The sequence below is a fragment of the Crassostrea angulata genome, chromosome 8 (assembly GCF_025612915.1).
Source record: "Crassostrea angulata isolate pt1a10 chromosome 8, ASM2561291v2, whole genome shotgun sequence".
Classification (NCBI taxonomy): domain Eukaryota; kingdom Metazoa; phylum Mollusca; class Bivalvia; order Ostreida; family Ostreidae; genus Magallana; species Magallana angulata.
The window spans coordinates 13,347,747-13,361,182 of NC_069118.1; the positions used below are offsets into that span (position 1 = coordinate 13,347,747).

Consider the following 13,436-nt stretch of genomic DNA (forward strand, 5'->3'; position numbering starts at 1 on the left):
TATATATATATATATGTGTGTGTGTGTGTGTGTGTGTGTGTGTGTGTGTGTGTGTGTGTGTGTGTGTGTGTGTGTTTTAACAAAAAGATTTCTTTCCCAAAATATTTCAAGTATTGTTTATCTTTTTAACTAAATTATAAACTGGTTCAAACGATGTTAATTCTTTCAATGCTATGAAAATGAAAATATTCCAAAATTTCTCCTTTGTAACGCACACTTAAGCTTGCAGTCCTTGAATACACAGCTAAAATAAAGTCTAAGGGAGTTTTGCATTGCAATCGACATTAAAGTACCTCCAGGGATGATTACGTTAAAAAATTGTGTGAGGTATTCGGAGTTGATTCCGAATGATTAAAGGTGTAAGTTTTTCCCATTATAAATCTTAAAAAGTTTTCGTTTTCGTTCATGTGGACTTTTCAGCGTAAGAATAGATTAGGGGTCAATAAAAAAATCTGTGAATTTTTTTCTTAGATCGATTTCATCTGTACTTCTTTAAAGGATATGCCTTTGTGTGTATTCTCGATAAAATCCTGAACAATTACGGAAACAGTAACTTTGGACATTCTTATAATGAAAACATGTATTATATTAGTCTTATTCGGTATATTACATAGTACGATTTTTTGTTAGCCTGACGTCTCTCTAAATATGACGGACAGCTTTAGGTGATTGTAGAAATGGAAGTAGTAATATGTAGAAATGCATATGTAATAGCCTGGTGTGTCCGTAGAGAAGTTGAAAACTCTGGCTAAGGGTTCGGTGTTTATTTAGACAATAAACAAGAGAACTATTAAAGTTCAAACCCTGTAATATGAAGTACTTATATATAAATTTATAACAAATCATGTTATAAGATACATATAAATTAATCAAATTTAAAAAGTTATTATATATATTGAATTATAATTTACCTAAAAATATTATAAATATAATAAACATGACAGTTTGAAAAACAATAACTTGTACTTACAATTATATAAGATTGGTTATGGTCTAGTACAACTAATACGTGTAAATTACTGGCTGTAATCCAGACACCTGACGTTATATATTTTTCTTATAATAAGAATAAATACCACATACCTAACAATACACAAGGTACCCTAAATTCTCCGCCATCTTGGATGTATTATACAAACTGTCCAGCAGGTGGAATTTTTACTTAAAACTCATCAGTACTATTATGGCGATCTTCTCCGTCTCCCGATCGGTCATACCACATTTAAGCTTACAACCGATTCAACTAGAGCAATAAAATATAACACAACACACTTGTACTGTATTACAAGTGATGAAAATATTAATTATAAAATATTTTGATATAAGTAATGAAATAAATATCACATACTGAAGGATAATCAAAGAATTTATGTATGATTTGAAAATAAAAAAATATACATTTGATTCTAATCTTTTACCTAATATTAATTGCGATGATAATAAGTGTAAAAAAATATTTTAAAACGACACCCTACTTAATATATAACACGTTACCTCGTTATGTTATAACTGCTTATAATTCATATGAATTTTAGCAAATAAACAATACAATACTTCATTAGATGAAAATGTTTGTCCTTTTTACATCGTCACGTGAGTTCTGCGATTATCATGATTATAGCCATAACGCTGTTCCATAGCATAAAAATGCTAAGAATAACTATTTAACGAAAAGACTGGTCCAGAAAATCTCATTAATTTTTGTGTTATTTAAGCTTTCCTTTTTTTGAAAATAATTTTACATGACAAATAATTGTATTAATTTTGTTTAAATCTAATGTTGTTTAAACATTTAAAGTTCTTTTTATAGGCTTGATACATTTATTACATTCTGTAATGTAATTAGTTAAACCTTAAAAAAAAGCATGGCCGACAGAAACTCTGTTGTGGATGAGACTGTGAAAAATGAAAATGAAGAGCAGGAAAATGAAGACGAAAATGAAGTTGTAAATGATGTAGAAGGAACTGAAGCCCCAAAAAAGAAAAAGAAGAAAAAGAAAAAGAAGAAGACAGGTAAGTTAATGGAACCGTAGTTCGAAGTTTACGACTTTTGCTGTGTCAGTGACAGATTTCTTGTTATCCCAGGTTTGCATATATAGATATGAGAGGAAAAAAAATACTATACATCCTTTTGAGTTTGTATCCTATGTGCTTACTTATTACGAATCCCCCCAAAGAGATTGTATCTGGAAAACGATTTCTTCTCCGAGACTTGTAATGTTTATTTTTAATTATTCACACCAAAATTTTATTTGATGAATCGATAGAGAATCTTTTCTGAAATATGAGTCCACAAAACATAGATCAATATCGGCTTTCAGTTATTTTATATGACTTTTTTGTATTTTTTCAGTGAAATAGGAAAAACCGTTTTGAGGACAAACAGGGTATTTTAAAGCTGAAAACTTGGTGTTAATTACTAATAAGTACATGCCAAAGATTGTTGGTCAAGTATTTAAATTTTTAATTTAAAGAAAAAATATCTCTCAAAATTGTAATTCTTTTATAACTTTTTCATCCATGGATAAAATTCAAAGAATAGCACATAGTCACATAAAGTACAAGAAAGAATAATCTTACCGTGACCAGGCTACGCTCAGGTCACAGTAAGAATTCATCCCATATACTTGCAATGTAGCAGCTGCGAAGATTTTAAGTCTGTTAAAAAAAATTCTGCAGGGAAAAAAACACATTTTTATACATTACAAACCTTTTTGAATATGCATATGTAGTTTAGTCCAAAAAATATCCATTTAATGAGTCGTACCAAGGCATTTTATTAAGTACACGTTTGAATATGCCTATATATTGGATGAATTCTATTGTTAAACCGGGTCCGTAGGACATCTGTCATTTTAATGATAGAACATTCTATCTATTAAAGTACTTACTAAACAATGTTATTTTACAAAGAAATTAAACGAAAATGCGAAATTTTAGGAAAATTGTTATTTATCAAATTTGAACAGATTCCGATTGAAAAAAACTGATCCTGATCAGAATTATTTTAAAATTGAAATATTGCAAAATTCTGAGTAATTGAATGCAGATATGAATTATAAAGTCAGTAAATGACCAAACCATTTTACAGCTAAACAACCTGAAATTTTTGCTAAATTGTGATACATTCTTTCTTCCTATGATTTTGTTCCGGATTAGTTTAATTACAATGGAATCAGTTTGATTTTAAGATTTTCCAATTTTTCTTTAATTTTACCATTTCATTTCAATTTCTTATTGAAATATGATTGCAAAGCAATTGTTTAATGCGAGTACCAGTTTATTTGCAGTTTTTATCCATAACTTCAAAAATAATCTACAATTCTTGTTTTTCATTTTAATAAATATTTTTAAAAAAAAATCATTTAGGTATAATCATTTCTTAAAAATGATCCTTCATCGATCCATCAAATAATGCATTGGTGTGTCAAGCCGCCTTAAAAAAAGTAAAGGGACGACCCTGGCCATCTTAGATTTATAGGGGGTCTTCAGTTTGCACAATGTTTTAAATAAGTTCTCCAATTTATCCAATGATTTCTGTCGAGATCTAGGTTAGAAAATGATCATATTACTTACCCCTATCATCTGACTTCATCTGTATACCGCAGAATAAACTTATCTTTACTTTTCTTAAATGTGCAATTGTACATTGAATGTTTTTAATGCATTACACAGAAATACACTTAAGATTACTAATTTTAATCATTTTTGTCTCTGGGAACAAACAATAAAGAACTTCACTCTCTGACAGTCAAGCCCTTGTGATTCTTATGAGTTTGTATCCTATGTGCTATCTGGGTACAAAACCAAAAAACTGGGTAATTGATATTGGTGAAGGTTTTTGGACATCTGTTATTTTGCTTGGTTCATGTACATCTGATTAAAAGTGTGATATAATAGACTAAAAAATCTCACCCTTACAATCATCAACATTTAAAAAAAATGGAAACAAGTAACATGTAGATGTATTACCAAGCCATTACATTTTTACTATTTTTTTTACCTTTATTTCAGAAGACTTAGATGGAGCAGTCAATGGAGTTGCTGATGATTTGGAAAAACAGAAGATCAATGATGCTCAAGGGGAAGGTACTAGGTTTATACTCTTGTAACTTGGATAAAAATAGGTGACTGTTGCCAACTACCGATACAACAACTTGAAACATGTTATCAATCTCAATTTTGTTGAATATTAATCAGCATATTTTTGAGTTAAGACCCACAATCAAAGATCTGTTGGCTCAAGTTGTTTTGCTGGAAATTGCTGGAAACAATTACGTCTGTTTTTGAATAATTATAACATATATAAAAAATTCAGACCTCAGTTTTCTGATTCATGCGTGAACAGATTTTGTTACACAGACAAACAGATTTTTATGCAACTTATGAAAAGCTATGGAATACTATGATGTCTCTGTATAAGATAATCAATGACCATATAAAACATTTTGCTATTTTTATGCATTCTAATTATAAATGCTTTGTATGAGTGATCTGATTTTAAGAAAAAATTGTATTTGGCTTTATAATTATAATCTGATTTGTAATTGCAAAGAGTCTGATTGTAGGAGCCAGTGAAGAAGCTGGTGAAGGACAGAAGAAAAAGAAGAAAAAGAAGAAGAACACAGGTAAGAGTGCCATATAATGTCTGTACAACTGTCTATTTTCCCTGTAATCAGTGTTTTATTGTGAAAGTTACAGTTGAGCAGTAATGTCATATACCACCCATGGCAAAGTGAAAGGCAGTTATTAAGCAGTTTCTTAACCTTAACAGTTAAAAAACCTTAACAGTTTATAGTTAAACAGTTTTTCAACCCTCTCAGCACTGCTTAGGGGCACGCTGGAACCACAATAAACCCTTTAATAAAATAAGCAGTTTTATAAGCCTTAACAGTTGATAGGCAGTTTCTGATAGTTCTTTAGCAGTTCATAAGCAGTTATTTTGGAAAGATTTTTTTCATTTCTGAACTGCTTATTTACTGCTTTATAAACTGTTAAGCTACTGCTAATTTATTGCTTCATTAACTACTAGTCAACTGTTTATGAACTGCTTACAAAACTGTCAAGCTGTCCCACATTTTCTGAATTAGTTGCCCAAAATTATTGATGGAAATTTTTCACAAAAATACATTATTACACAAAAATACACATGATACATGTACATTGTACCAATTATTTCCCAATGAAACTAGGTAAATGCATTAATTTAAAGCCAACTTGAATCTACACTGCATGTTGATACTGCATGCATGCATGTAACTTGCTTTTAGCATATAGTTGACATAAATATATAAATTATATTAATTATCAGACTAATCATGACCTACTTTGCTAGCTATTCTTGAGATTTAAAATGTTTTCATGTAATTACTCTGATATTACATTTGATTGACCATTCCCTGCATTAAAGGGTCAACTCACTTTCACAGCTCCATTAATTGGCTTAAAGTATATCAGATCTTAAATAATTTAAGTGATCTAGCTAACTAGGACAATCACATAAAACTGTTCACTGAAAATTTATTTGAAATATTTTACCTTAAGATTAATACGTGTATAAATATCCATAGAACATATTAAATTTCATAAACTCACTTGAGTTTGCTCTGAGACACATTTTCTATCTGAATATCACATGCACTTCAAACTGCCCCTCATGGCACTGATACATTCAAAATTTGCAACCCAACTTCCTGTTATCTCTGATCTTGATTCTGAGTGGTCAGTTTATCTGGCAGTGGCCAGTGACCCAAATTGGTAACTCGGTTTGAAATGATCGAATTCTAGAGTCATGCAAGTCCCCTGTGAGGTGTGTATTAATTAAGCTATAACTGCTTATATATTGCAAAGACTGCTAAGAAAACTGCTTAGAGTAACTGCTTATACTTTTACCTAAGCAGTTTTGATCTGCAACCATAATCCTTACTGCTTGGTACTGCTTAAAAACTGCCTAATAATTTGAAAACTGCTTAAGAACTGCCTATCTACTGCTAAAATAGGCAGTTCACTTTTCCATGGGCAGGTACCTATATAAGTGTTGTAGAGATTTAGACTCTATTTGCACTATTTGATTGTGCATATAAATTTCTGAATGCTAAAATATATCTCTAAATAAATCATAGACCTTTATTTTCTCAGCTATTATGGATGCACATGCTCAAACAGTTGATAGCTGATGCTTTGTACCATAGATAATTGAATAACCCATTCTTCTCAGCACATCACCCTATGTACATATTGCATTTGCACAATTACTTTGATGTGCAGTGTACTATTGTTTCCCTTTACATATTTTGCCTCTTAGAACTACAACATGTATGTATTTTATATCTTCATCATATAGGACAGAAACAACAGACTAGTCCCCCAACTATCCCAATATCAGAACTGTTTCCTGACGGGAACTACCCAGAGGGCGAAATAATGGAATACCCAGTGGTGCAAGACAGGTAACTCCTACCATAACCACTGTACAGAAAAACAAGACATGATCATTGAAGTCCATTCACTGAAGCCTAAAAAAACTGGTTCTTTCTGTTCTGATAGCCTTAATCCTATTTATTGTTGCTCAATATTTCATTTTTATCATACAATTTTTCTTGCACTGCAGTTGTGCAAAAATTAAAGTTAAATTCTTGATTTTATTATTACAGTAACAGATAATCCTGTATTTAAAATGTTTTCCTTATAGTCTAGGCCATTCCATCTAAATTAATGTAAATTGCAATAAGCTGATGAGTTTTATGTGTCAAGATGCTCAGTTATAGTGTGATCGCAATTAAATTGATTTAATTGTAAATTCAAAAAGAGACAATTATTTCTACGACTCATAGTAAGAGGGTTTTCTGAGTTTAGAAAATGTATAAATTTCTTTATTATATACCCATTAATTTTCCCTTATTGATACTGTCAATTTTACGGAGTGTGATCTGATTTTCCCGATCACCACACTGTGGTTTTCCGATTCCGTATCACCACTCTCTGAAACTGATGACATAGTACGCATTAAATAACGCCTGTATTTTAGCGCGTTTTAAAAGAGTTTGTTTTAAAATAGCTTTGTTATATAAGTAAACGTCATACAGTTGATTTTAAAAAGATAGTTTGTGATTAAAACTTTTAAATGGACAAGGTTATATGATAACTTTATCACTATAACAGTAACTTGATCAGAAGAGCGGGATCACGTCTTGTTGCCAGGCACAGATATCATATCAAACTTGACACTTTGCGTGTCGTTTGATCTGATGATCTGCCCCTGGCAACTCGACGTTATCTGACCCTTTGGATCAAGTTACTGTTATAATAATATATATTTCTTTTGTTAGACACATTATGTTTATTTCTGTATATATATTTTTTTAGTACAACAGCTAAAGACAGAATGACAAATGAAGAGAAGCGAGCTCTGGATCGGGCCAACAATTACATTTACCAGGAAGTCAGGCAAGCTGCTGAGGCCCACAGACAGGTACTGCAGAGATTTCTGATGTCATTAGCAGAAAATTCATTGTTTTGTATTCATTTATTCAAGGTTGGATAAAGCAAACAGAATTTCAGGTAGACACAATTTCAATATGAGTGAATATTATTCCATTCTTTTTTTGGTAGACAAGAAAATACATGAAAGAATATATTAAACCCGGAATGACCATGATTGATATTTGGTAAGATTTAAGTTTATATCATGTTATTTTATTTTGTAGCACTGAATTTTTTAGCCACTCAAAGCACAGTTTACAGTTACTGTACTTCTCATTACCACTGTATCACTATCATGTGTACAGTCGCACCTGTTTTAAGAGGCTACTTGTGGGACAATGAAAAAGTAGCTGCTTAAGACAGGTGGCCTCTTATTCCAGGTTTCAATTAATGAAGAAAAATCATTTTGGCTCTATTGCAGAGATTTATTAATAGCATCTGTAATCGCCGCGTACATGGAGATGGTGAATACACAGCTCAGATTGCTGAATAAACAGTTTATATCAGTTTTAAATGGTTGTTTAAATTCAATTTATTTATCAAGGGATTAAGAGCAAAACATTAACTGCTAAATACGCCCAAATAATAATTTTCAATTGATTAAATTCGGTAAACAAACAGAAGTAGCATTCCCTAAAAGGCTATGTACTAAGCTACGATAGCCAATGTTTTAAAAAAAAGTGTCAAAATTTCATTGGGATGTATAATTAGCACCCCATTAATTCTCTAGAAAAAAAGTGCATATTATCGGTGGATTGCTGTACATGTTAAGCTGTTAAGTACAAGACTGGCCATTTAATAACTTTGTAATGAAGTGTATAAGTATTACATGTAGATATATAAACAAAACAAAACAGGTGTTGTAATCAATTACCGGTATCTCATTAAATCTCAGCAGACTTTAAATTACACACTAAATTATTTGTCATTAACTCATTATCAGCTGTCGAAGTTTGGCTGCTTTCGATACGGGGTCACATTTCAGAACAAGAAGTCATGTGACAAAATAGACAAACTGGCTGTTGAAACCATGAGACCTAAAAACACTGGTCGCTGGCTGTGTTAGACAAGTGGCTGCTTAAATCAGTTAAAATATAGTGAAAAACTAAACGGGCGGGATTGAAACTGGCCGCTCATGATGAATGGCCACAGATTAAAGGTGGCTGTAACTGCAGGTGCGACTGTATTTTGAAATGAAGGTTTTACTTTCACAGCTTCAAACATCAATTACAAAGCTGGGTGGTGGGGAGATAAATGTAGATTTCAAACTGAAAACATATGTAAAGCAAGTTCAAAGATATTGTAACCATAAACACAGCCACTGACTACTCTTTGTGCAGTGAGACGTTGGAAACCTCGGCCAGGAAGTTGATCAATGAGAACAAGCTGGAGGCGGGGCTTGCGTTCCCGACAGGGTGCTCACTGAACCACTGTGCCGCCCACTACACGCCCAATGCTGGGGACCCCACTGTCCTTGGGGTTGACGATGTCTGCAAAATCGACTTTGGAACACACATTAATGGTAGCCATTTGTCACATGTTAGCTGCAGAATTAGAGCTCAATGGGAAATTTGGGTTGACGGACCGTGGAGCGTTCGTCCATACAAAAAAAAAAAACTATATTTATTGTGGACAACAAATTGCGTGAGGATTTAGGCCTATTAAACTTACTTAGGAATTTATTCTGCGAAAATGTTTATTGTGGAGCTACAGTTCTGCATCTAATCATATTTGTAAAGTATCTTTTAAAAAAGAATTGATTATTTTTTAGAAAATTTTCTGTCATCTATGAAAGCCAATTTCTTATAAAGGAACGTTTTGTATATTTTATATTATATTTTAAGGATTGTCTTTTCTTCTTTAGGAAGGATTATAGACTGTGCATTCACCTTATCTTTCAACCCTAAATATGACAGATTACTTCAAGCTGTCAAAGATGCAACAAACACAGGCATTAAGGTAAAATTGTCAAATGCAAGCTAACTTTTTTTATTCATGAACTTTAAAAATTGGTTTAGGGATAATAATATTATTAGATACATGGTTTGTAGTTGACCAAATATTGGTTATACATGGTCAGTAAAGAGGGCGGAGCTCGAGCCCCCATATGGAATTTACTGACCATGTATAAACCATATTAGGTCAACTACAAACCATGTAACGATGATATCTTACAAACTGCCTTTGTTTTAATGATAAAAAGTAAATAAAACAATAAAAATCAAGCTTTTATAACAATATTACAAGTTTCAATTTGAGTACGAAACCTGACATCATAAAACTCTTACAATGAAGTCAGAATGCTCAAGGGGAGATATATTTTGTACTGACTATGTATGGGATAAACAAGGTCTCCATGTGACTGCATTTCCTTACAATTTAGCAGGAAGTAAGATATTTTAGATTATATGAAGTCTCTCCAGTGTGTTTATACAAGAGGTATCGGTTGTGTCAGTAGAAAAGTGAGTTAACTCTCGTGAAGAACTTTGACTGAAAACATAAGAGATATATCCTATAAACAATACACATCGATCAGTTTCAAAGACTGAGTAGTGAACGCCCATCATTTTACATAGTAACAAATCAATGTTGATCTTGTAGTTATCAAAAAAAATTACCTATCATGATACGATTTATGAAAAAAGAAATGTTTGAAAAAAAACTTGCATATTTTAAGTTCATATTCTAAGTGATTTGTTGTGGTAAATTTTTATTCTATGAAATTTGGTTAATATTAACTTTTTGAGCATGCGTGTTTTTGTATAGGAGTCAGGTATAGATGTGAGATTATGTGACATTGGGGAGAGGATCCAGGAAGTGATGGAATCTTATGAGGTGGAATTAGATGGCAAAACTTATCAGGGTATTTTGTATTGTTTTTAACTTCATAATGGTATAACATGATTTTATTTATCTGATGAAAAGCATATAGTGCACTGCATTTAATTTAGAATTTAATTCAGCTGTTATTAATTTTTATTTAATATATATATGTGTACAGGAATTGATACAAAAATTAAAAAACAATGGATGATGTATTAGAAAAAAACCAGATGATTAATGATAAACAAGGTGGATATGAATTTGTTTAAAAATAATGACAGTCATGGTTTTAAAATAATGTAGTATTGTATCAATTTTTGCATTAGTCAAATCCATACGCAATCTCAATGGTCACTCCATCAGTCCCTATAGGATCCATGCCGGGAAAACCGTCCCCATCGTAAAGGGAGGGGAGGCCACAAGAATGGAGGTAAAAAATATCCTACTAGGGCGCTTTCTTGGGAATAAACATCTCGTGCAATGTTTACAATTGCATATTCTTTAAAATTGAATTTCTGATACAATTAGGATAGAGTTGCAGTTTGAAGAAAATCTTGATATATCAGCCATTTCTAGCTTCCTTTATTGCTCAAATCTAATTTTTTTGTTGTTGTCAATTAAATTATTGCCTTTCTGTTTTTGTTTTTAAAAAAATGAAGTAACATCTGATGTATTAATGCATGAAATTCAATTTGTTTGTCAGGAAATGGAATTTTATGCCATAGAGACTTTTGGAAGTACAGGAAAGGGGGTTGTCCATGACGATATGGAAACATCACATTACATGAAGAACTTTGAGGTTGGACACGTCCCTCTGAGGTTAGAACTTATTTAATTTTTGTGATACAAAGTAAAATTTAGATGATCAAATGCCAGTTGAAACTGGTTTGAAAGTTAGACTTTTATTGCAACAGAAGCTCCAGTGCTGTATACAGAGAAATATTTGCCCCCGTTTGATTTTCGCATCTTTCACCCTTGTTGTCAGCAGGCAAATTTAGGACTCTGCGATTTCAAATTTCTCAAATTATCTCTCTTTAATCACTACTTTGTCTAAGTGAATTCAAGATTGGGCAAAACTGTTTGCAAGAGTAGAAGGGAGAAAAATAATACAGGGCAAAAATAACCTTGTATACAGTGTATCATTATTTCATTGATTGATGAAAATACTACATCTTAATATTAGGCAAAATGTATTCTGTTGTGCCAGTACTAATGTATGTTCTATTACTTTCCATCAACAGGGTACAAAAGTCTAAACAGCTGCTAAGCGTGATAAACCAGAACTTTGGGACATTAGCCTTCTGTCGGCGCTGGCTGGACCGACTGGGACAGACTAAATACCTCATAGCACTCAAAAACCTGTGTGATGTAGGTATCCTGGACCCCTACCCTCCACTGTGTGACACCAAAGGGTGCTACACGGCCCAGTTTGAACACACCATCCTCCTCAGACCCACATGTAAAGAGGTCATCAGCCGTGGTGACGATTACTAGAAACAAGGAGGAAGCAACCCTGCTTTATCTGAAACAGATATATGTCTTTCCTGATCATTATTTTTTTGGGGCTTTAAAGAATTTTATTTGTTTCCTGTATCGTTGTTTTTCTCAAGACTTACAGTTAATGTTATTATAGGAAAAGCTGTGGTCAACTGTGACGTTGAAAATTGATAAAACAGGAATACCATATCTCAAAACCATTTTCTTCTTTCTTTTTCTTTTTTTTCAATAATGTCAGGAAATAACAATGGAGGAAAGTGATGTGTTTGATACATACATTATGTAATTATGCAATGCGGAATAAAGAGTTATCAGAAATGTAACAAATGGTTTTCCATTTCTTTTCAGCTAACGGTGTAAAATTAGTTTAAGGCATCCACATGTATAACATACAAACATGACTAGACCCATCACGTAATGATTCCATAGAGACTGAATAAATGGATACCATTGTATTCAAATTAAAGAATCTATTTTATTTCGTTCGTTATACTTACCAGTCATTATATACATAAGGATATCTTTCCCGTATAAACGTTCGTAACTCGCGGGCAAGCGTTTTAAAGAATAAGATTCAAGCGCTTTAAAGACTGAGATCACCTCTCAGACGCTTGCCCAAATCAGTTCATCTTTCGGCGTGCAACAAGAACGTTCGTTTTTAGTATCTCTCTCTCTCAATCGGAGATTTATTTATTTTTTTCCTCTCTCTTCTATGTAAGATTTAACTGAGTTAGGCATACATGGAAGAGTCAGAGATACCCGAAGAATTAAACTCGGGTTCTGAATGCCAAAATAGCGAACCCATAATGGCGTCTCGAACGAGAGGTGCACGGTCGATGCTAGTTCAGATCACGTACAGGGAGGTCGCCGTTCGGAATGCCCTCTTTTTTTTATTTTTATTCGGGCTCGGTGTGCTAGGAGAGAGAGAGGGGGGGGGGGGAGAGAGAGAGAGAGAGAGAGAGAGCTATGAAATAATTTTAATAATCATTTGAGGTCCCACAAAACTTTTTATGATATTATAGTTTCATTTTGAAAAGTTTGTGTGATCAATAAAAAATCAATAACAGCAGTTTTCCGAAAACAACTTTATTCAGTTGTACCGTACGATGTTTAAATACAAAAATAAACAGTTTATCGTTAGCATTATGTACATAATTATATTAGTCTTTTCTAAAATGTGTATTTATTTTCAATGATTAATATGTATATTATTTTCGAACTACCCCTCAGGTACATGCATGGAGATGTGAAAATTATGATTTTAAAACATTCAGTAGGGTGTGTTAAAAGAATTAAATGCCGCAGTGTAGCTTAAAACATACCAATAAATAGTAAACAGCAATAAGAAATACAACAATGTGAAAAAAGTTTTATCTAAACTTTGCGGAAATCTCAATTGGTTTAATCTATGAATCTACATGTAATTACAATCTCATTTAAATGTTAAACATCTGCTACAATCAATAAGTTTCAGGATTATTAATTTGAAGATGAAATACTATATTAATTATATATTGAAGTCTTAGCAAATTTACTTGCGAGCACTGTCTCATTTATGTGTTAACATATATGGAGAATCTACTGTACTCATTTTGATCGCGTACAAAAAGGTTTGCCAGTTATGTACTTCCTCT

At 32.4% G+C, this 13,436-nt stretch overlaps 1 protein-coding gene across 1 annotated transcript; it reads left to right on the top strand.

Moving 5' to 3' along the window:
* The first annotated feature begins 1,838 nt into the window (after nt 1-1,838).
* Nucleotides 1,839-12,129, top strand: LOC128160462 (methionine aminopeptidase 2-like). The gene is made up of 12 exons (XM_052823786.1): nt 1,839-2,013; nt 4,015-4,089; nt 4,569-4,628; nt 6,344-6,449; nt 7,366-7,471; nt 7,612-7,667; nt 8,823-9,004; nt 9,347-9,441; nt 10,249-10,345; nt 10,632-10,735; nt 11,009-11,124; nt 11,547-12,129. The coding sequence occupies exons 1-12, from the start codon at nt 1,866-1,868 to the stop codon at nt 11,797-11,799; spliced, it is 1,398 nt and encodes a 465-aa protein (XP_052679746.1). The 5' UTR covers nt 1,839-1,865; the 3' UTR covers nt 11,800-12,129.
* The last annotated feature ends 1,307 nt before the right edge of the window (nt 12,130-13,436 follow it).